This window comes from Lotus japonicus, chromosome 5 (genome assembly GCF_012489685.1).
Source record: "Lotus japonicus ecotype B-129 chromosome 5, LjGifu_v1.2".
Lineage (NCBI taxonomy): Eukaryota > Viridiplantae > Streptophyta > Magnoliopsida > Fabales > Fabaceae > Lotus > Lotus japonicus.
The window spans coordinates 5,803,690-5,828,285 of record NC_080045.1 but is presented as its reverse complement, the minus strand read 5'-3'; the positions used below and the strand labels follow the sequence as shown (position 1 = coordinate 5,828,285).

The following is a 24,596-nucleotide window of genomic DNA, read 5'->3' as shown; positions in this document are numbered from 1 at the left end:
ATTTGTGTGGTATATGTCAATAACTAAACATCTTTATTCTTTCTTAGGGTTTGAAGGCAAACATCTGCATGGCCAAGATGATAGAGAAATACTTGAGATCAAGGTAGGATATGAAAGTGCTTTTAATTCTGTAGGAGAAGAAGAGTCTTTGGTATGCACTTCCTTTCTTTTTCTTTTATTCTAGATATCATTCAACATGTTCTTTTTTTGGATTGATTTAAGATTTGATCATATGTACTCCTCATCATCCACAGACAAATTTCGCGAGGTGGGAACAAAGCTTTGTTGGTTTTAGGCGTTCTGATGCTTGCGAGCAGTACTTGAAAATTGGAGCACTTTTTCGGGAATGTGCTTACAAGATTGGCACCCTCGACAACTACCTAAATTCTGAAATCAAGGTAATACATCATTAATTGAGATCTTTAAACTTGAATGTCTATTGCAAAATACATTAGCACACTTGAGTTGTGCATTAAATACATTAGCAAAAATTCAAGTGTGCACTATTAATTATCAACTTTTAAGTTTCTTAAAAAATAATTACTTAAGTATTAATTAAAAATTGTTAGAATTTTAATTATTAGTAATAAATTGAGACAAAAATTTAGAAATTTGAAAACAAAACAAAGAAGTATATTTAGATGTAAACAATATTAAGAATTAAATTAATTAACCGTAAAAATAATATTTATTGATAAATAATTAAAAATTATTTTAAAATTTAAAAATTGTCTCTATAAGGTATTTCTATTAAATATATATATATATATGTGTGTGTGTGTGTGTATGTGTGTGTGTGCGCGCGCGCGTGCAGGTTCTAACTCAAGTTGTTAAAATCGCTTGAATGTACTATTAATCATTAATTATTAAATTTATGTAATATCCTTTATGTTCATAAAGAGAACGCTCTAATACAAGAAACTTAATGCATAAAAACCTCTAATACTATTTATTTAGACATCTCAACACAAATATTTTTTCAGTTATATTTATAATGAAAAATTATTTTAATATTATTATTTATATAATTACACTACAATAATTTTTCTATAATATTGAAAAATATTGTAAATAAACTCGTGCAACGCAGGGGTATTATATCTAGTTACAATGTATTACTAGGCAGAGATTGTATCCACCCAAACTTGTGTGTATCATCCATATTGCACCAAGCATTGATATTTTGGGACAGAATAAAACTTTCCTATATGATAAAAATCCACTTGCTTGGAATGTCACCAGAGCCAAAAGCCCAAAACTATTATCTACTAATAACAAATAATGTTCGCCATGTTTTTTTTTTTTTTGAAAAGAATGTTTGCCATGCTAATGAGTGAGTTACAGGGGAGATAGAGGAACTCATAAAGAATGTTCGCCATGCTAATAGTGCTAACAACTGAGTTATACGTTTAACGGTTGTAAACAACTTTTGTTGAACGAAAAGATCAGTAGAAAAACGTTTAGCGGGAGATTTTAACCTCCGCAAATAAACACGCCATTTTATGGAGGTCTTTGTCGCTTTTTCAAGCCACTTGAAAATATTGTTCTAAATACTTTGTGGGGGATTACAAACCGCTACAATCTACATATGTCGATTAGTTGTCAAGCATCGACTTATGTCTATCAAATATGACTGTTATTTTTAACACCCCATCAACCCAATCCCCACCCTTCACTTTTCAAAATTCCAAAACTACCCTCCATTTAAAGAACATAAAGCTACCCACACATCTCTCTTTCTGCCACCTCTGCACCTCTGCACCCCTTCCCCTTCATCCTCATCTTCTTCCTTCCTCACCCCCATTGTTGCATCTTCTTCATTCCCCATTATTTCTTGGGTACACTACTTCTCTTCATCTTCCCCTTTACTATCAAGTTCTAAAACCCGACATATAAATAATTTGCATGCATATCGAAACATACCAGGTTCTTAAACCTCGAATGTTATTAACTCATGTTCAGGGTTTAAAACTCGTAAGGTTGTTTTTAGTTGCTGGGGTTCGATAACCTAGTACATATGATGATCTCCAAAATAGACTACCGAGGTTTATGTAAAAATCGTTAATGTATTGAGAAGTCCTACATTGACTAAAGATATGATGAAGATAACCCTTATATATGGGAAGACAATCATTACATCTTGAGCTAGTTTTTGGATTGAGTTAGGTATTCAAAATTCTAATATGGTATCAGAGTCTATCCTAAATCCGTTAAGTGGAGACCACCCATCTATGGTCTACCCGCAAATCTTCATTCTTACATATTCCACACTCCACATGTCCAACTCTAGTCGTGATTAAGTGTATTGAGAAGTCATGCATGGACTAAAGATCTGTCCAAGATAGTCTTTGCATATGAGAAGACAATCCTCAACTCTTGAACTAGCTTTTAAATCGAGTTAGACCTCTCTAATTTTAATATAATTCGTACCCTGGTCCCCGGTAAATAAGGAACCCAAGGCCGAGGGCATTATAGGAATTTGTGGATTGGGTTGCTGAGGGTGCTAATATCAACCCCATCAAACATAACCACGCGAATCAAGTCAAGTATTCAAGTGAAACTCATAAACTGCAAGCAAAAACAAAACTGCTATCGGTTCTATCTGCCTGCGTCGTTGCGATGGAGCAAACCCTAACCCTAACCCCAGAACCAGAGGCAGAGCGTGAAGTGATGCGTGACTCAGCCAATTCCGATTCCGATTCCGATTCGGAAGACGAAGCTCAGCAGAATCTTCAACTAGAAGCCCTCGAGACTGAGCTTGCTGCCAACCCCTCCAACTACGATTCTCATTTGCAGGTAATTTCCTTCTAGTTCTCAATCTACTCTGCAATCAATTAGAATTGTTTGCGTTGTTAAATTTCTAGTTTGTTTTCAGTATATAAAGCTTCTGAGGGGAATGGGTGATGTTGATAAACTCAGAAGAGCAAGGGAATCTATGAGTGAAATGTTTCCATTGACCCCTGCAATGTGGCAAGAATGGATCAAAGATGAGATTTCACTCAACACTGCTTCTGGGTCTGTTTCTCTTCCCTTTCCTAATTTTATTCTCTGTGTAGCATTAGGAATTAGGTAACTGTTCTTAACCTAATTTCTTGTTACCCTTTGTGTTTACCGTGCAGACCCGAGGCGTTCTCAGAAATTCTTAAGCTTTACGAACGCGGAGTGTTTGATTATCTGGTTGGTTATTATATTTCAAACGGCTGTGCATACTCTTTATTTATCTTTTCCTAGTTAATAAGAAAGCTACATAGAGCAATTATTTTTCACTCGACATTTATGATCATGTTATTCCTCGAAAATGTTATACTCAGACGATACATTATTGCCTGTTTCAGTCCGTCTCTCTTTGGTGCGATTACATTAATTTTGTTCAAGAGTTCGACCCAATGGTACGCCAATGTTCACCTACTGGTATTTCCAAGTCAAGGGATCTGTTTGAAAGTGCCCTTACTGCTGCTGGTTTGCATGTTGCCCAAGGCAGTAAAATATGGGAAGCATACAGGCAATATGAGCTGGCTATACTTCTAACCATTGAAGAAACTGATACACAGGTTAGAACGTTTTTCTTAACTTTACCATAGATCTATCTTGATGGTGCTAAAAACCTGGCCAATATTAGTAGGGCAAGATGGAGAGATGCAGGGGCCAATCATGGGGCAGTGAAAAGAAAAAATTATATGTTTAATTGAATTAGCATTCTGAAGATGCCTTATGTTTACCCAGTCATTGTGTTAGAAGTGTATGGTGAGAGAGAAATTGAGCAGGAGAGGGAAAATGGATTTGAAAATGAAAACTGTATTCTGAATTAACTTGATCTTTCTGAGTACAGTGATAGGCTTAGAGAAGCTTCAGCAAGAAGCTTGAGCTTAGTAACTAATCGCCTAACTAACTTTATCATTTTAACAGAGTTACATAGGTACTTGTTTTGGTGGGGTTTTTTAAGGGAAGGGAAGGGGAGGATATATTTTTTATTTTCCAATAAATAGTATCCAATTCAATAATTTATAAAAATAAAAGCTATGAAGTAATAACTTAGCATAAACATAATACATGTCATGCTGAAGCATTTTGTGACGTTATAGATTGTTCCAGTTCTACATCAAATTTTCTTAGTGTTGCAGGCAAAAGAAAAGCAAATTCAGCGCATTCGAAGTTTATTCCATCGTCAGTTGTCTGTTCCCCATGCTGGTATGAATTCAACACTAGTGGCCTATAAGACCTGGGAGGTGGAACAAGGGAATCTCCATGATGTTGAATCCAATGACCTGGTTGATAAATATCCTCACGTTGCGTCGGCATACCAGAAGGCCTTGGAGATGTATAATGCCCGTGTTCATCTTGAAGAACAGGTTTCTAATCCAGATATTTCTGATTCAGAAAGACTACAACACTACATGGTATGTCTCCAAATCAAAACATGACTATTTACTCATGGGAGATAAAATTCTAGAATTCTTTTATTGTATTACTCTTCAGCGTGTGCAGCTCCTTTTAATTGAGATTTTTTTATTGCAGAACTACTTGAAATTTGAGCAATCTTCTGGAATGCCAGCCAGAGTCCAAGTTCTATATGAGCGATCTATCGCCGATTTTCCTATATCACCAGATCTCTGGTTGGATTATACTTGCTATTTAGACAAAACTTTGAAGGTTTTAATTTTCCTCTTTGTTATTATTATCATTTTCACTTCCCCATATGTTATCATCCCACTCCACGATTATAATATGAACTTATTTTCCTGTTTTTCTTCTTTTTCCAGGCTGGTAATATTGTCAGTAACGTTTACTCTAGGGCCACTAAGAATTGCTCTTGGGTTGGACAACTTTGGGGTCAGTACATGCTTTCCTTGGAACGTGTTCATGCTTCTGAGGAAGACTTGGCTAAAGTATGTTTTCGGATACAACTCAGCTTTGTATTAATTTCCCCCCCTTTCTTGATGCAAATTGTCGTTCGTACTAGAACTGTTTGTGAAGAGTTTTTCATATTTGCTTAAGTTATTTAGGTTACTTTGTCATTGATTTCAGATCTTTGAGAAGTCCCTACAATATACCTTTTCCACTCTTGATGAGGTATGACTGATATTCAACTTAGTTTGCTTGCACCACTCTCTGTAGTGCTTGTGATGTTACCTTTTTCGTAATTATGTTCTCCGCTTCACTTAACTTACATGAATTTCTAAAATATATTGAACATGTAAACTGTTCAATATATACTTTTGTTTCAGTATCTTGATTTGTTTCTCACACGGGTAGATGGCTTAAGGCGAAGAATGGAATCCACCATCGAAGAGAACCTGTTGGAATATAAAATAATAAGGGAGACCTTCCAGGTTGGTTATATTTATTTTCAGTACTGTAAGTCATTACATCCTGTCTTGGATTACATGGTCTTTTGCTTAAATGAATAAGTAAAGCTAAGTTGGAGTTGAAAGTAAAAATTGACTAGTGAATCTTCTGCTCCGTCCTTATTTATTGTCTTGCGTAGATTTTTTTGTGGTATATTACCTCAAAGTCTCTCTAACTATTCAACTTAGGTAATGTGGCCATGTAAGAAGAGAAAGAGATATCAAGAGAGTTTCAGAGAGAAACCTGAGTGCATTTTATTGAATGGAAGATGAGTCATCAGTAGTCAAAATTGATATTCTACTTTCTACCTAAAATCAGTAAGGGAGATGGATCATAAGATCCTACACTATATTAAAAGTACATTTTAATATAAATTTATGATGATATAGCTAATTAATAGATGTAATAATATAAATAGTTTTAGCATTTAGATATTTTAATGTAATTGTATTATTAATATCTTAATATTTATATTTCATAGTAATTTTGATAGGAAAAATGAGCATAAAAAGAAAATTACAGTTCATCTAGAATATGAAGAGTGGATTTATTTGAACTTTAAAGGCCCAAAAATAAGCCGAAACTAAAAGAGATATAGAGCTTCAGTAGAAAAAAAGAGACGGCATACTGAATGAGATGAAGGGAGATGATAGAGAGCTTCGGTAATTGATGATTGATAGATAGAGAGAGATGAAAAGTTGAGAGACCAAGAGAGGGAAGTATGGGGTGTGATGAGAAGGAAGGGTATCATTGCCGACTGTTGGGCCTTCATTGTTGATCACAAGTCACCGTATCTGACCATTGGGTCTCAATCACCGATTGTTGGTTCATTAGTTCGTTTTATTTGGTTGTTAATGCGTTGCTCATCTTGTCAATGTCAACTTGTGAAGATCAACAATTATTTTGTCTTTACGATTTTCCCTTATGATTCCCACATGATCCCATAGGCCAACTTTGTCAAACACTCGTTTAGAGGCTGTTGACTGAACTCGTAGACATGTAAGAGTTTACCAAATATGAAAAAAATACTAAACTGAACTTGTCATGGTGTACCAAAATAATCTACTAGGACCATTAAAGATGTATTAACATAATGCTTTCAACATCCAACTTTGTAATAAAGCGAAGTTCACCAAACCACAATAATCGAGTGCAATATTCTTAGTACATCTCATAAAACATACATAAATACCAAACCTGAAGTTCTTAGAGTATTAAAGAGAGCTGAAAATTAAAATCAATTTTTGAGCAATTGTTACATTTAACTTTCTTGCCATTGCCTTGAACATCCACCCATGTTTCTACCCAGGGTCAGTCCTATTTCCAAGGGCATCTCTGAGATTTTAAGGCAACAGCTTACTTGAAGATTTTGATGCACTAGTTTCATACATTCTTAATTCTTAAATTAGAATAATTAAAGAACAAGTCAACAACATTAAACAGAGCAACTCAGCCACTGTGAGACAGCAAGTAGGAGAACAAATAGCAACACTGAATAATACAGAGTTGGGTTTCCTAAAGCTGAATACAATAAAACAGCAGTAGTTGAATAAAACAAAAACAGAACAAATGTAATGAAAAATAGATACATACTCACTGCAAGACAGTGAGGAGAAGGTTAGAAGAAGAAGATGCTGGAGGGCACGATGGTATGACGACACAACCAGAATGTTCAGTAGCTGTAGAATTGGAGCTGCAAGAGAAAACGGCAGCGGAGTAGCTCTAGATGGCGGAGCAGCTATCTCTCTCGGGCTGCGGAGGTTGCAATGGAGCAAAACCTTTACGACCGCAGAGCAGGTTTAGGTTGTCAAGGCGTCAAGCAGCTATGGCGGCTGGGAATATCTCTCTCTCTCTCAGGTTGCAATTCATTCTTGAGTCCCAAGAGGGTTCCAAGCTAGCTCAGCAGAAGTGAAAAAGGGTCCTAAATAGCCTACTAATAAAAAACTTTGCAGTGTACTTAGGTTAGATTTTAGGGCAAAATCAATTTTCTCTTCAGACTCAGAATCTCTCTTCAGACTCAAAATCTCGAAGCAGAATCGTGAGTCTATCCTATTCTGCCTGAGTCTACCTGAATCAAGGAATAGATAGTTTGCATCTGAGTAAACTTAATTTTGTTATGGAGAAATGTATACTTGCTGAGTAGAGTATTGTTAGTGATGATAGAGTACAAAATGGGCTTGTCAGAGTTAGTATTGTTAGTGATGTGAGTGTACACTGTTTACATAGTCAGTGTTGTACCAGATTCTAAACTTGTAACTGAGTTAGTGACTTAGTGCCTGTTTGGTTTTCAGCTTGAAAGTGCTTTCACCCAACGGAGGTTCAAAGCCTCTTTCACATTTGGGGCATTGGAATGTGTGATCTCGAATTCCAATGCCTCAAAAGGACTTCCAAACTGAAAACCAAACACTGCATTAGCTGTTAGTTACATTGTAGCCTTGTAGGTCAGAATTTTGTTACACCTTGTAACAGTTAAATGCTACATAGATATAGCGCTCTGTGTAAGAATAATGAAAACAGTTTCTACGTTCAGTTTTCTCTCTAAAGTCTTCTACATTTCAAACAGGGCTGTAAGGAATTCTATTAAAATGATAAGGATATAAATACAATAAATTATTAGGTAACTGAAGTAGTGTTTCAAAAACACTAAAGCTCGTGAGATGAGCTTGTTTTCCAAACATCTCTAAGGAGCATAAAACCTAGTGAAACATAAGTTTTAGGTTAGTCAAATAAGCTTTATGCTAGCTGAAATGTTGTACAAAACACTATTTTAATGTTTCCTTTTGAACATTATGTATTATTTGTAAATTGATCTACATACTAACTAATTACCCTTTTCAGCGTGCATCAGATTACCTGTCGCCATACTTGAAGAATACAGAGGGTTTGTTACACTTGCATGCTTATTGGGCCCATTTGGAAATAAAACTGGGAAAGGATATAACAGCAGCTCGTGGAGTTTGGGAAAATTTTCTTAAGAACTGGTCAGATAATATTCATTTAAATAATCTCTAAACTAAATGCTTTGATTTTGTGTTATTCATCATAGTGTTAAACTCTCTAAGATATGTAACTGAATTTCATTATTGAAAAGCTAAAGATTACAATGAGTGGTCTCAGTATTTATAGAGAATACAAGGCTTGCTAAGCAAGCTACCAACTCTAACAGAATCAGTTATGTGACAGCTGTAATGACAGCTCACATTACAGCTGTATTGACAGCTCATTCTAACAGAATGTAACTAACTCAAATATTAACTATACTACTAACAGTAACTAACTTCTTAATCAGAGTAATGTGTACTCTACTCTAATAGGCCCCCTCAAACTCAAGGTGGGTGAGAAATGGATTTCTCAATCACATTGAGTTTGTCACGAAGAGTTTCAAAACGAAGAGGTGAAAGAGCCTTTGTAAAGAGATCTGCCAGTTGATCAACTGAAGGAATGTGATGCACAAAAAGAGACTTGTTGAGAACTTTTTCCCTCACAAAGAAAATGTCAAGCTCCATGTGTTTAGTGCGGGTGTGTAGAACTGGATTATGGGTCAAAGCCACTGCACCCATGTTGTCACAAAAGATTGTAGGAGGAGAAAAAGGAATCTGCAACTCCTGCAAAAGTGACTGAACCCATAGCAGCTCAGCAGAGGTATTGGCTAGGCTTCTGTATTCTGCTTCAGTACTGGAACGAGCCACTAAGGTCTGCTTCTTGGAGCTCCAAGACACAAGATTAGGGCCAAAGAAAACACATGATCCTGATGTTGACCTTCTGTCATCAGGATCTGATGCCCAATCAGCATCACAAAAGGCCACTAGAGAAACAGGAGAATGAAGAGAACAAGGCTTAAGATGCAGCCCATGATGAAGAGTACCCTTAAGATACCTTAATATTCTCTTAACAGCCTTCCAATGATCTTCCAATGGCTGACTTAGAAATTGACAAACTTTGTTCACAGCAAAGCTTATCTCAGGTCTGGTTAAGGTGGCATATTGAAGTGCTCCTACAATGGATCTGTAAAGGGTAGGATCAGCAAAGTAATCTGCTCCATATTTGCTCAATTTGGCACCACCAACCATAGGAGTAGAGATGCCCTTTGCTTCTCCCATATCTGCTCTTTCAAGTAGATCAGTAATGAGTAATGTACTTTGTCTGGGTCAACAATAATGACCTGTCCTGAAGATGATGCACCTGAACACCAAGGAAATAATCTAGCAGTCCTAGCTGCTTCAAAGAGAACTCAGAATTGAGATTCTCAACCACTTTCTGCACAAGAGGCAAAGAGTTGCCTGTAATGATGATATCATCTACATAGACTAGGATGTAAATGCAGCAAGTTGCATTGTGGAAAGTGAACAAAGATGGGTCACATCTACTAGGTTTGAAGCCATACTTCACAAGAGCTGACTTTAACCTTTCAAACCTAGCTCTAGGGGCCTGTTTGAGGCCATAGAGAGCTTTGTTCAACTTGCAAACAAGAGTCTTATCCTCATTCTGAAATCCAGAAGGTTGTGTCATGTACACCTCCTCCTGAAGTGCACCATTGAGAAAGGCATTATTGACATCAAGCTGATGAATATGCCACTGTTTAGTGATTGCAAGAGAAAGAATGAGCCTAATAGTAACAGGTTTGACCACAGGGGAAAATGTCTCAGAATAATCAAAACCCTTCACTTGATGATAACCTTTGGCTACAAGCCTTGCTTTATATCTATTGATAGAACCATCTGCATTCTCCTTCACTCTAAACACCCATTTGCATCCTATTGGTGTCCGATCTTTGGGTAGAGGAACCAATGTCCTGAAGTGCACCATTGAGAAAGGCATTATTGACATCAAGCTGATGAATATGCCACTGTTTAGTGATTGCAAGAGAAAGAATGAGCCTAATAGTAACAGGTTTGACCACAGGGGAAAATGTCTCAGAATAATCAAAACCCTTCACTTGATGATAACCTTTGGCTACAAGCCTTGCTTTATATCTATTGATAGAACCATCTGCATTCTCCTTCACTCTAAACACCCATTTGCATCCTATTGGTGTCCGATCTTTGGGTAGAGGAACCAATGTCCAGGTATCATTAGCTAGTAATGCATTATACTCAGCCTTCATGGCTGCCAACCACTTAGGGTCTTTGAGTGCTTGCTTGGCTGTAGTAGGTTCTGCCTGAGTGAGGAGCAAGGTTGGATGCAGTCTGGGCATGATTATGCCAGATTTTGCTCTTGTCTGCATAGGATGAATATTGCCCACTGGAGGTGAAGGCCCAACAGGAGAAGAGGGTGCTGAAGCTGTGCCTGAGGCTGCAGGAGAAGCTTGGACTTGCTCTTGTGCAGAAACCTGAGCCAGAGAGACAGGTCCTGAAGACAAATCAGAGTCTGAATTGGAGGTTGTAGGCTGAGCAGCAACTGGAACTGGAACAATAGGTATTGTTGAAAGAATGCCACTATCTGGGAGGTCAGAGTCAGTGGAGGTAAACATGGCAGGATAAGGAAACTTTACTTCATCAAAAATCACATCTCGAGAGATAAAAATTCTGCCATCACTGTCCATGCATTTGTACCCTTGATGAGAGGAAGAATATCCAATAAACACACATTCCTTAGACCTCAAGGAGAGCTTGTTGTGAGTGTAAGGTCTTAAATGAGGGTAACAGGCACAGCCAAACACTTTGAGAATCTTATAATCAGGGAGAGTCATAAACAACTTAGAATAAGGACTCTCATTGCCCAAAACCACAGTAGGAAGCCTATTAATTAGAAAAACAGCAGCCAAGAAAGCATGATCCCAGTATTGGGATGGCATGTTAGCATAAGCCAGCAAAGATAAACCAGTTTCTATGATATGTCTATGCTTCCTTTCAACACTACCATTTTGATGGTGTGTGTAGGGGCAAGTGAGCCTATGGACAATGCCAAGTTTGGTAAAATGAGGGGTAAGAGGTTTGAACTCAGTACCATTATCTGTTTGGACAGATTTCAGTTTCAAGCTAAACTTTAATTCAACCATGGCTTGAAACTGAAGAAAAACAGAATAGGTTTCAGATTTTTGTCTTAGGGGAAAAATCCAAGTGAACCTAGAATAAGCATCCACACAAGTCAAAAAATAAGAATATCCACATGAAGAAACAGTAGAGGCAGGACCCCATAGATCAGCAAAGACAAGTTCTAGAGGTGCAGTATAAACAGTATGAGAGGAAGAAGAAGGTAATTTGTGAGACTTTGCCAAACAACAAGCTGAACATACTGAAAACTTTGCTTTATTAGGTACTGGTATCTTACAAACAGTTAAAGCAGAATGCAAAGCCTCATGATGAGGATGACCTAGCCTATTGTGCCACAAGGCATAAGAAGTAGTAGTTACATCAGAGGTAGGACTAGGTACATTAGAAATAGGTAAAGAAGCAGTATTAACAGAGGAAACAGCAACTGGAATTGGAACTGAGGAAGCTTTAACAGAACTGGCTGGAGGAAAAGTTGGAGTATGCATCCCCTCAAAGATGTATAGACCATCTGGACCAACAGTACCCTTGAGTAGAACTCTAGAAGTTTCCTGAGATTTCACAACACAATAGGATGAGTGAAACTCAAAATAGACATTATTATCCTTTGCAAATTTACTAACACTGACTAGATTCTTTGTGATATTAGGAACTAAAAGAAGATCACTAAGAGTGAGTGTAGTATTTTTGTGATAAGGAGAAGGAAAAGAAGCTGAACCAATAGAGTGGATTGGCAAACCTTGTCCATTCCCCATTAGAATGTGATCAGTACCAGTGAGAGAGACACTATCAGAAATCACAGATGCATCATTGGTAACATGATGTGTTGCTCCAGAGTCAGGAAACCAGGAGCTGAGATTTGCTGCAGCAGGAGAAGTAGTAGGACCAGTAAGCATAGCCTGTGGAGCTCTGGCTGGAGGATTTGCAGCCCTAGGATTGCCACCAGGAAATTGTGCAGGTGTAGGATGCCACTGTGCACCACCATAAGGGGAATGACCAAAGGACTGAGCAAAGTTGCTCATGTTCATGCCTGAATTCTGAGGATACTGGCCTAACATCATGCCAGGAAGATGTCCAAACTGAGAATTACCAAACTGAGTAGGATTTCCAAATTGTGGAACACCATAGAAAGGTGAGAATCCAAAGTGTGGGAGCATTTGTGGATGCATAGGCATAGGCATGCCATAACCAGAAGATTGCATACCAAACGAGCCACTGGATCCTGATGAACCACGATGATAGCAGATGCTAGCATCATGTCCATACTTGTAACAGATCTGGCATTGAACACCACTGCGATTACCGTTTCTTCCACCACGAGAGTTACGACCACCAGATCTACCACCATAACCACCGCGAGAACGAGAATCATCATATCCACCACGATTATCATAAGATCGATCATCGTAAGAGTTGTTGACAGCACTAGAAGCATAGTTAGCTTCTGAGGATGCAGTCGACTGTGTAGAGACAGTCGACGATGGTGTCGGCGCTGGCGATGGCGGCGCTGGAGGCGTTGGCGGTGGCGCAGCCTGAGCGAGAAGCGCTGACGGAGGATTTGCACTCATCTGACGAGTGCGAGAACGCTCAAGGCGCGCTTCATGCGCGATAACCATGGATTCAACATGCGAGATCGAGCAGCGATCATCGCGATTGTAGATTACAGTCAAGAGATGACTGTAATCCTCAGGAAGACCGTCGAAAATAGCCTCAAGGTGCTCGCGATAGGTAACTGGATCTCCGATGGAGACAAGCGCGTTCACAATGGACTTGATTCTCTTGAGAAACTCCGATGAAGTCTTCGAGCCCTTGGTTATCGATCGCAACTCGGAACGTAGTTGCGTGGATTGAGCAAGCGATTGTGCTTGGAAGAAGTCGAGCACTGCTTCCCAAATCTGCCAAGACTGAGTGCAGTTGACCACGGTTGGAAGCACTGATGGAGAAAGAGACGAGAGAAGCCATGTAAACAGTGCAGAATCTTGTTGTTCCCAGATCTGATATGCAGGATTTTCCACTGCATTCACGCGATCATCCTCACTGAGCCAGCGAGGTGGAATCTCTGGATGAGCAAGAAAGCTCTGCAACCTGTGCGTGCGCACGATGCCTTCAACGTGCTGCTTCCATGAAAGGAAGTTAGAATCATCAAGCTTCAGGATAAGCTTGTGAACTAGAGAAGTAGAACTCAGTTGCGGTTGAGCAACCGCAAGCGGAACTGGAGTTGCAGCTGCAGTTGCAGGTGCAGAAGCGTCATCAGCCATGGCGATGATGTAGAAGAAGAGGAAAAAGCGAGAAAAATCAGAGAGAAAGATCCCAAGGATCGTTCAGCGCTCTTGATACCATGTTAAACTCTCTAAGATATGTAACTGAATTTCATTATTGAAAAGCTAAAGATTACAATGAGTGATCTCAGTATTTATAGAGAATACAAGGCTTGCTAAGCAAGCTACCAACTCTAACAGAATCAGTTATGTGACAGCTGTAATGACAGCTCACATGACAGCTGTATTGGCAGCTCATTCTAACAGAATGTAACTAACTCAAATATTAACTATACTACTAACAGTAACTAACTTCTTAATCAGAGTAATGTGTACTCTACTCTAATACAGTCATTTTTGAACTACTTTACTTTTTTGCAGTGGCTCAATGTTGGAGGCATGGAATGGATATATATCAATGGAAGTTAAATTAGGTCACATAAATGAAGCAAGATCCATATACAAGAGATGCTATAGTAAAAGGTTTTCTGGGACTGGTTCAGAGGTATACTCAACTTTCTCTTATTTCTTAAAAACGTTGACCCTTTAGTTGTTGTGATTAGATTCTGATGCATGACACTTGGGGGAACTGCACCTTGCCACAGAAGTATTATAGGATAGCCCATAGGGGCCAAGTAACCATTACCAACTCCTCTAAATCCTTATGCTAACTAGATTATAAAAATGTCACGAGTTATGAACAAAATAAGGGGTTGTTTAAGGGCATTCAGCCCCATCCTAGGTAGACGAATTTAAGATGAGTGGGTAAGGAATTTAATTACTTATTTTCTTTATCTTTTTTCATAAATAATCCTGTTGATCCATTTGAGATGGATCAATAAGATTATTTAGACATTTCCACAAAATAATACAAGCACAAAGGGCTAAAATCAATAGTGCGTACAAAGAAACCTAGGGTTTAGGCTTCATGTGAATATAATTAAACTCTTACCATAATTGTGTGTTTCCTTATTAATTACCTATTGCCTACTACTCTTGTACTATTGGCAATGAATGGTCATGCATTACTAATATTCTTGTTCCATATCAAGCACCAAGTTTGGTCATATAAGGAACCGGTTAAGAAAGGCTTAAAGACCCAATAGGTCCGTTAATCAAATGACTGATTAGAAGTGAATAATTGCAGTTTGGGCATTCAACAATGTTGGACCCTTTTTATCATATAGTTCTGTTATCTAATTGTGGATGGTCAACACTCAACAACTCAACTACGATATTATCAGTAGTGATTAGTTCTTATTTTATGATGAGCCAAATAGACTAAACCTGAACAAAACAATAAAAGGAAAAACACATTGCATTAATTAAAATTGGAAAATAACTGATGAATCATAATACAGGATCAATCCTTGGTCCTTGCTATGGAGTTTAGGTATGCATACACAATTCTAACCATAACCCTAGACTATTATCCACAGAAATATTCATTTAGAGAGAAAGGTTAGTGATACATGAAACCTCTTTGACAGTTATAGGTGATAGAGATCACAAAAATCTTTACGAGTCACTTCTCTTATTTTTGCTTCTATTCTCTTCTTAAAGTTTTATGGGGTTCTTCTTCTTAAGCTTTTGTCATATGGTCTTTCTCTACTTCTAACTCTATTTTTTTTTTGTACATATTAGATTGATTTTCTCCATGAATTTTAGGATTTTGATAAGATTTTTGGTTTTGAAAATTCTTCTATATTTCTAAGATATTTTCAAATTTAATCCAAAATCTCAAGTCTATAGAGTCATCCTCTCTTTGATTTTTGCTTTAAAAAAAAACACTAAAATTAGGACATTTCCGCTTGCCGATATGTTCATCAATCTTTTATGTAATTCTACTGAGGTTAGTAAAATCTTCTCTTAGTAGTTCTTAAAATGTCCTCATAATTATCAATCAGAACACAAGTTTCCAGAATAAATCCGTCATTAAATAATATATAAGCATTGTTACCTATATTGTTTTTGTAGTTATTTTTTATTTATTAGGACTTATTTGTAGCCTAACTTAGCTCTATTTTAGGAAAGTACCAATAAGGATTAGTATGTATAAATTATGTAAATTCCTTGTACAACTGAGGATCAAATCAGAAATAATATTTAAACATGATTCTCTCTTTTCAAGTAACAGACTTCAGTTTGTTTAGGAAGTGCTCCTGGCTAAAAAAATGCCTGGCTAGGAAGGACTTATTATAGAAAGAAACTAGAGATGGGAATAAACCTTAGTTGGATAAGATAATGTAAATATGTAATAGCTTCTTAGAATCTGAATTTTCGCGAGAAAAACTTTTTAAGTAATTTTACTTTTATTGACCTTTATCCTGTCAATGTTTCAAATTCCAATTCCGACTTTGTATGATGCTACCACTGAAGAAGTCATCAAGGTCACTGATAAAGCCTGCTAAAAAGGAAGGCCCTGCTCACTAGGCTGTTAGGGTCTTGGAAGGCTTATATCATATATGTTCGCAATTTCATCCACATGAGCAATTTCTTCAATTTAAGCCTATGTTCTGGTCAGGATCAGCAACTTCTTTGTTGCATGAAGGCTCGCCCTCAAATAAAGTATGATAACTTGAGGGAGATGAAATCACTGTGAAATAATCTATTAAGATTGAAAGAAGTTCATATTAGAATATAAAAAAAATATAGTTCTCTACAATATGATCCGGATGTTATAACACTTGTTTTTATATTCTACCAGTTTCAATTAAATCATCAGTTCGATGTGCTCACTTTTCGAAGATTAGAAGCTGTGAAAACATTGTCAAAGCAAAATTTTCCAATTTGTACTTTTTTTCTTGAGGAAATGTTAAGATTGTACTTATTGTGTTTAGACAACATTTACGGGTTATATGCTGCATGCTATGCAATACTGTTTGGATTAGATGATACCTTCCCTTTCTAAAAAACAGAATCACTCAGGACATATGCCACTCATGGATACGCTTTGAGAGGGAGAATGGCAAATTGGAAGACTTCGATCTTGCTTTACGAAAGGTACGTTTGTCCCTCTTCAACTTCACTTCCTTTGTCTTTTAATACCTGTGCATTATCTCTATGTTCATAAGAATTAGCATCTCGTTGGAGGAGAGAAACATCTAATGATTATTTGGAAAAGAAATTTTTTCATATGATGTCCTACTCTTCCTTTTAGGTGATCAGTTCCTTCTCAATCAAACTATAAATGTTCGGTTCTCCAAACTTAATGACTATTGACTAGCTTTTAGGTGTTGGTTGTCCCATGGTTACTATCAACTACCTGGAGTATATGGAGTGTCCCATTTGAAACATTTGGTAGAACTAATCCCTATAAATAAGCTTTCCTTCTTGGGCACCTTAGTTTTATTAAAAATGAAAGGGGTTGTCTAAACGACCCTAGGTAAAATTTGGGTTAAATCACCCTAGTCCTAGGTGGACCGATGATATTTAAGATAAGTGTAGCCCACTTATCTTAAATATCATCGGTCCACTAGGAGTAGGACTAGGGTGTTTTGAGTCATTTAGACATCCCCAAAATGAAATGTTCATAATAATGATTATTTCGGTACCATCCTTTGTCACATAGTTTGGGATGCTCTTATTAGCATGACCCTCATGTTGGAAACTCCAAGAATACCCCCAAGGATATACACCACCTCTTCCCATCTTCCGAAAGTTCTACAAGGTTCGGGATTTTTTGGAACACAGAAAATAACATTCCGTTCCGGAACCTATTTCTTTTTATATTCTGGAAATTAACTTTTGGAAATATTATGTATAAAACTTTTATTTCAGATTCCGAAATGTAATTATTTTAGGGTCTTGAAACTAGTTTTCGGGATTGCTATATGGGAATGGAAATATCTATTGATGCCATCCCCACACCTATTCATGCCATCCCTATGCATACCTCACTCTAAGTTGCGGTATGAAAAAAATGCATACCGCTCTTTAAGTTGCAGTATGGAAAAAATGCACACCACATTTTAAATTGCGGTATGCATTTTATATTTCATACCGCACTTTAAATTGCGGTATGCATTTTATATTTCATACCGCACTTTTAAAGTGCGGTATGCATATTTGGAAAGGGTGTGACATGAATAGGTGTGGGGATGACATCAATAGATTTTCCCTTTGGGAATTATATATTCTGGAAAAGTTTCCAGAAGATAAAATAAATTGCATTCTGGAGAAAATAGTTTCTGGAAAATCAGTTTCTGGAACCTTGTAAAACTTATTGTGTCTTATGGAATAGGTGAGAAAATGGTGTGTGTATCCTTAGGGGTACTTTTGAAATTTCCAAAGTGCGGGTGGTGTGGATAGCAATGTAGGTGGTGTTCAGAGCAGCCGCCATAGTACAGTTGTTTATAATTTGGTTTAGTATGTTGATTTATTTATTTGAGGACTGCCTTTCCTTAGGTTACCCCTCGTCTGGAAGAGCTACGATTATTTAGGATTCAGGAGGAGTCCAAGTCAGCTGAGGAAAGTGAAAAGAATCCAAGGAGAAATGCTCGTGATAAAAGAAAGTCGGGGCCAGATATAACGGATGAACAGTCTCCACCAAAGCGACAGAGAGATGCTGGTAGAATCTCAAAGAGATCACCTGATGAGAATAAATACCAAGCGCAAAACTCTTCTCATGTGTCAAAAGTGGAGGGGGTCCACACGAGGAACAACAAATCTGAGGATAACCTAAGTGAGCAACAGCTTACCCTAGGCAAAAAAAGGGCATATTCTGACCAGTGTACTGCTTTTCTATCAAATCTTCACTTTCAGGTAGATAGAACTTTCTGTCTCTATGTGTGTGTGTGTGTGTGACTTGTTAGAAATAGAGTAATTATGGGCTCATTATGGGTTGTATATTATTATGTAATTATATGATTATTAGGATGGTTGTTAATAACTGTATTCATGACTTAGTGTTTGATTCTCCGCTGTGTTAGGGTGAACAGTTTCCCTTGTATGTGTTCTCATTGTCTCAACATGATATCTAGAGTCTTGATGAGAGACAATCCTAATTCTTGAATACTCAATGCTGATGGACCCGGTATCCATTGCTGATTTTTTTGTTGTTGCTGAAATGTGTTTTCCCTATGATTTTCAGCCTCATTGTTGTGTACACGTTTCTGGCAAGTTAAAATGCATTTTCCAGCCACCATTAGCAGCTGCTTCTGCTGACCGTCATCGTCTTTATGGCCGATTACCACCAAATTTGAAGCACCTCTTGAAGATAGACCCATCCTCACTAGTTCCATTTCCAATGGACCACTGACACTTTCTTGCCTTGTTTTAGTGTGTACAACTCCTTACATGTATATGGGCACATTAGTTGTCGTTGGCTTCTGTTTCATGCATTCAGGTTGTCTACCTTCCCCCTTCTTGATTCAGTCTCTTTGATAGTTGTCACATCCCAAGGCATTTCTTCTCAATCATCCCCTATTCAACGCTGTTTTTCTCTCCTCTTTTTCGTTGGATGACAATAATTATGATACTTGGACCTTAGACATCGTACTTTGTGTCATGAACCAATTATCCCAAAAGCTTACGGTAAAGGGTTCTGAATGGTTTTATATTATATTTCTAACATGCCTCCTCACGCAAGAGCCCGTTTGGGCTTGAAGCGTAGACAATGCACATGCCCACCTACCATGTGCTGAAATCCCACTTTTTAATTAGAATAATTGGGGTAACAAGGTTTGAACTCTAGACCACTTAGTCATAGAGGCTCTGATCCCATGTCATGAACAAATTATCCCAAAAGCTTAGGCTGTTAGGTAAAGTATTCTGAATGGTTTTATATTATAATTCTAACACTTTGGCTTACTTGCTGTGGTTTTGTTGGCCACCTCACCACGAAGGCTCATCCCATGGATGCTAAACGTATATTCTAGTCCCCTCAAGCTAGACGACACTTGATATATATATATATATATATATATATATATATATATTATTCTCTGCTGTGTAATTGAGTCACGGATCTGCCCATATGCTCTCTTACTTTCCTCTTTTTCAATAAGACAAATAATGATTTGTGTTATTGCAGGCAAATGATGAACATATTCGAAATTTCTTTCGTGATGTTGGTGGAATTGCTGCCATTCGCATCCTACATGACAAGTTCACTGGAAAGTCAAGGGTATCAAATGACTAATTTTTTATCATTCTTATTTATTTTACTTTTTTTTCTTGCTTTGATTGGTTTTGAAAGTAAAATGGTTTGTTGATTAAAACCTTAAAGTAGACTTCTTTAGGGTGAAATCCCCACTTGCTAAGTTTCTAGCTGTGTGCGTGAGGTTATATTTGGGCATGCTGCCTTCAGTTTGAAAACCTTGATCTTTCTGGGATTTTGCCTCACATTTTACCATCTTGCTGTTAAAGGATAAAAATGCTGTTAGGTCATGATCACAAAACCACAAGGTGCATGGGTTTAGCGAGAAACCACCCCTTAACCAAAAATCTTAAGGCATTAGGTTTTTCATGGTTTCCACATATCTGATGCTTATCCTCCCTCTATCAATTAATCTTTTCCAATGTGACACTTTTTTACTTACAAGTATATATAAACATTAATCACCAGCTTGGTTGAGTTTACAAACTACCACTATATTATATATAATGTGAGAGAACTTACATACGTTCGCCTTTTTTTAATCTAAAGCGCTTGATGTATATATGTTCTCCATTCTCTGTGACCATACTTCATTTTATAAATGATAGTCTTGATATTGATGAAGGGACTAGCATATGTGGACTTTTTGGATGATGAGCACCTAGCAGCAGCAGTAGCTAAGAACAAAAACATATTACTTGGGAAGAAGCTAAGCATTGCTCGTTCTGACCCGAGGCGAGGTGGAAAGAAAACTTCTGATGCAGAAACCTCCAAAGAACATGGTAAAGCAAAGTGAACTTTGAATGTTTTTTACTTTGGGCAGATTCAGGCATGAATATGCATTTGATTTGATTGATACTCATTCATAGAGTGCTTGATGGATACATAGTGCTTTGCATAAATATAGGAAGATGGTTTTATGGAATTCCAACTAACCAAACTAGCGAGGTAACTTGTGATCAAATTTGATAATATCATAGTGGAGTTAAATCAAACAAATGACTTGCTTTCTGGGCTGTAATTAGTTTTGGTTTGGGAAGTCTGAAAAACACAATATTTTTTGACATACACAACATGAATTAACTATTAGCTTTGCTACTAATGTTCCCTTTCCTTTTCTGGTTGATTTAAGAATTAACTATTAGCTTTGTTCATGTCAATACAATGTGATATTGTTTCTGTAACATCTGCACTCCATTTTTCAGCACATGCCAGTAATCGACCCGGTCGAAAACGTTCAGTATCCATAGAAACTGATGATACTTCCAAGGAAGATGTAAACGAAGCGAAGCTGTCTTCTAGAAATGTTAAAGGAAGTGATGACGTCCAGCTTAAAGGGAAGAATACTTTTGCCGCGCCTAGAAATGTTAGACCACGTGGTTTTGATGCAAATAAATCGAAATTGGAGGAAGAGGGGGAAGAAAAGCCAAAATCCAATGAAGAATTCAGAAAGATGATCATCCACTAAGGGTTCAGCGCCCCGAATTTGTATTGCCCTAAAAATTGTTGTTTCCTCTCTCACTCTCTTTCTCCCTAGCGGTGTCTTGATGTATGACACTTTGTTCTGTTGCAGATTAATCAGAGTAGTCCTAGATTTACCTAAGGGTTTGTGTCTCACCATCATCTACAATTCAATCAGTGTTGTCAAGTAGCAGATATTGTGGCGCTATAACGCGCTATTAAGGCCCATTGTTATCTGCTATTTTCTGCTATGAGGGCTTGAAATAGCGGAATTTTGGTTTCTGCTATTTTCTGCAATTAACAACATTGAATTCAATGATGGGTTATAGTTGAGTAGTTGACACACCATGCCTAACTAAGTATTGACTTGATTGGAGCTTAAATTGATAATTTTTATTTTCCTCCTCTTTACTGGCTACAAACAAACATCATACTGGCTAAAGGGTGATAATCCTCCCAAATATTTAGAGAACAACACAGTTATATAACGGAAAACTAAGTTGTGTGGTTGACGTCGACTCTTGGTTCCTTTGACAGTTTTACTTTTATTTGCCTTGTTGAACCATTTAATATTTCATTTATTCATAATTTAGTTTTACTTCTCAAGGATAGGGCCCAAGTATGATTTATCATAATTAATGTGGAACATGAAGTGTCTATCTACTTGATCAAGAAAAAGTGTCCAACTACTGTCTGGCATGTATATTTTATGAGGATCTTCCCTGTTCTTTATTGATTGGAGATTAGACTTTAATTAGGAATTAGGATAAATGACTGTTAAGCGAACAAAATAATAGTGTGCGTTATTTTCATCATTAACAAATAATGGGTCAGTACTTTCAGTCGTAGATGAAAATTGCCAAAGGAGTTATTAGAAGATAAGATTATCGTTCAATTTTTTAATCCTTATATTTAGTATTTTAAGGACTCGTTAAAGACTTGTTTGATTGATGAAATATAGACTGATTTCATAAATAAAATGTTATTTAAGGACTTTGAATTTTTTTTTGGACAAATTAAGGACTTTGATTTAACTAGTATTTTTCCCATGTAATGCATGGGGCCATGACATTAAAACAGACCGGAGCTGCTGGTCAACCGGTGGTGTTTGTTTAGAGTGGTGATTCCCTGCTACACAAGATAAAGGATTTGCGTTCTAAATGACAGAAATTGGAATCCTATCATTCAACTCAGTTCGCCTCTATTTTTCCCCCTCTGCTTTCTCTCTCTCTTGGTTGGGGAGACGAAACAAAACATGATGAGAAGGCTGCATTAAGTGCTTGTGTGACATTAGAGCTTCCTCCCATATTATTTACTTTGTGACTTTCTCCATTCACTGCTAACTCACTTCATTCGTGAATATTGCTAGTTGAGTTCTCTAATTATGTACGGATGACAAATTTTGAGTGTGTTATTCTTCCTCCTAGCAACAAGACGATATCGCAAATGATGCAACAATCAAAACTATAGCCTTTTAAGCGCAAAACTTTGTCAATATCTTCAACAACAATGTTTTTCCAGTACCACCATATATTAAAAACATGTCACCTTGTTGGTCATCACCAACAATCAGGCTTGTTAATAGCGCGCTATAGCGGCGCAATAGCCTATAGCGTAGCCCCCGGGGGTTCACCGCTACTCCACTATTCACCGCTATTTGTGCTATTTGCCGCCATAGCGCCGCAATAGTGTTTGAAATAGCGTTTTTTGGGCTTGCTGCTACACTACGCTATCCGCCATTAACAACCCTGCCAACAATATTCATAATTTTCTAATGAAGCAGGTATTTAAAACAGCAGCACCACCCCCAGCAGCAGCAACTCCCTTGAAATAGTCCATAGCAGCACCACCCCCAGCAGCAGCAACTCCCTTGAAATAGTCCATTATGTGAGGTAATAAGATCATGACAATGTCTCAGGACAAGCTTAGCAGCAGCAACTCCCTTGAAATAGTCCATTATGTGAGGTAATAAGATCATGACAATGTCTAAGGACAAGCTTAACATCACGTACTGAAGGGAGATAATAGAGTTGACATCTGGAATAAGATGGCGGCTGAAACTCAGAGAACTCCCTATCAGGCCTCAAACCGGCCTACGCTGGAAGATTATTCACCATCTATGGCTGCCTTACCAACCACTAATGCTATAAGGACAGGAGCCCCAATTGTTTTCCTGACATTCCAGAACATAAAATAGTGACCTCTTATGTTTCTCTCCTCAGTTGTTGCACCAAAGTAGTCCAGTAAAAAAATTCCAAAATCACTTTATTGAGAACTCCAAAACCAAGACGCTGAATAGAAGAACATATCCACGGTGGTAGGGGAGAATTGTATAGTCTCAGCCTTCATACAACCAAGTGGAACAATAATGAGGACATCATCTCCAAAAAATCCATTGCCATTTGATGTAGAAACTTTGACTTTATTATTATGGTCAGGTTCCTTGATACCATATGACACATTAGTTACAACATGGTTCAAGTGAATAGCAAGCCCTTCTCCTAGAGACTCAACTACTGTATTGTAACCTCCTTTAATCATACAATGAGCTCCCCCAAATCCTCCATACACATCATCTTGATTCCAGTAGGGAAGAGAAACTTCCTCAAGCAAAGCAGCACAACCATACTCTAAATGAGCAAAGTGTCAATCCATAACCCTCATCTCCCGAGGACTCAAAAGAACTCAGAACCATATAATGTACAACTAATTATCAAATTCCAAATAAAGAACATAAATTCAGTCCAAATTCCAAAAAGCAGGTCTCTTAAATTTTCCCAGTTACAAGAGGAAGGCCCTTCCCCAGAACAATATAACATCACAAATATCAAATTCATAAACAATGGCTAAATAGGAAAAAAAAAGGCTTAAATAAGTTTTTGGTCCCTAACCTTTATCATATTTTAGTTTTCATCCCTCGCCGGAGCAAATGTGGGCTTTAGTCCCTAACCTTTGCCAAAAGATTTGGTTTTCATCCTTCCGGAGCTCTGGGTCAACGCCGGAGCTCCGGTGGCCCATGTAGCATGGCCACGTGAATTAATGAACCCAGGTGTTAATTTTTTATTTAAAAAAAAGAATTTAACTCAGTAATAAAAAAATCCATTAATGAACCCAGGTGTTAATTTTTTATTTAATAAAAAAAGAATTTATTTTTATTATAGATAAATAAAAACCTAATTAATTTTTTTAAAAAATTGTTTAAAATTCAAAAAAAAACTTAATTTAATCAAATCTTTAATTTTAGTCCTAAATTTTTTAACTCTAATCCTTCATCATTTTCACCATCTGCTTATAAAAAAATCACCTTCACCATCTTCATCCATCATCTTCAACAAAACCCAAAGATAAACTCTAATCCTAAAACATAAAACTCAAATTAGATTTGTACTAGACCCAGAATTCTTCAAACAATTTTCATTTCCTTTCCCTCTTCAACCTCCT

General features: G+C 37.3%; 1 protein-coding gene across 1 annotated transcript; it reads left to right on the top strand.

Annotated features, from left to right (window-relative positions):
• Positions 1–2,535: 2,535 nt before the first annotated feature.
• LOC130720866 (uncharacterized) lies at positions 2,536–21,562 on the top strand. The gene is made up of 16 exons (XM_057571563.1): positions 2,536–2,796; positions 2,876–3,015; positions 3,120–3,177; positions 3,336–3,551; positions 4,122–4,397; positions 4,516–4,650; positions 4,761–4,886; positions 5,026–5,070; positions 5,226–5,330; positions 8,185–8,327; positions 13,976–14,099; positions 16,523–16,597; positions 18,002–18,358; positions 19,629–19,721; positions 20,320–20,476; positions 20,900–21,562. Exons 1-16 carry the CDS (start codon positions 2,620–2,622, stop codon positions 21,160–21,162), a joined length of 2,490 nt encoding a protein of 829 aa, XP_057427546.1. The 5' UTR covers positions 2,536–2,619; the 3' UTR covers positions 21,163–21,562.
• Positions 21,563–24,596: the final 3,034 nt, after the last annotated feature.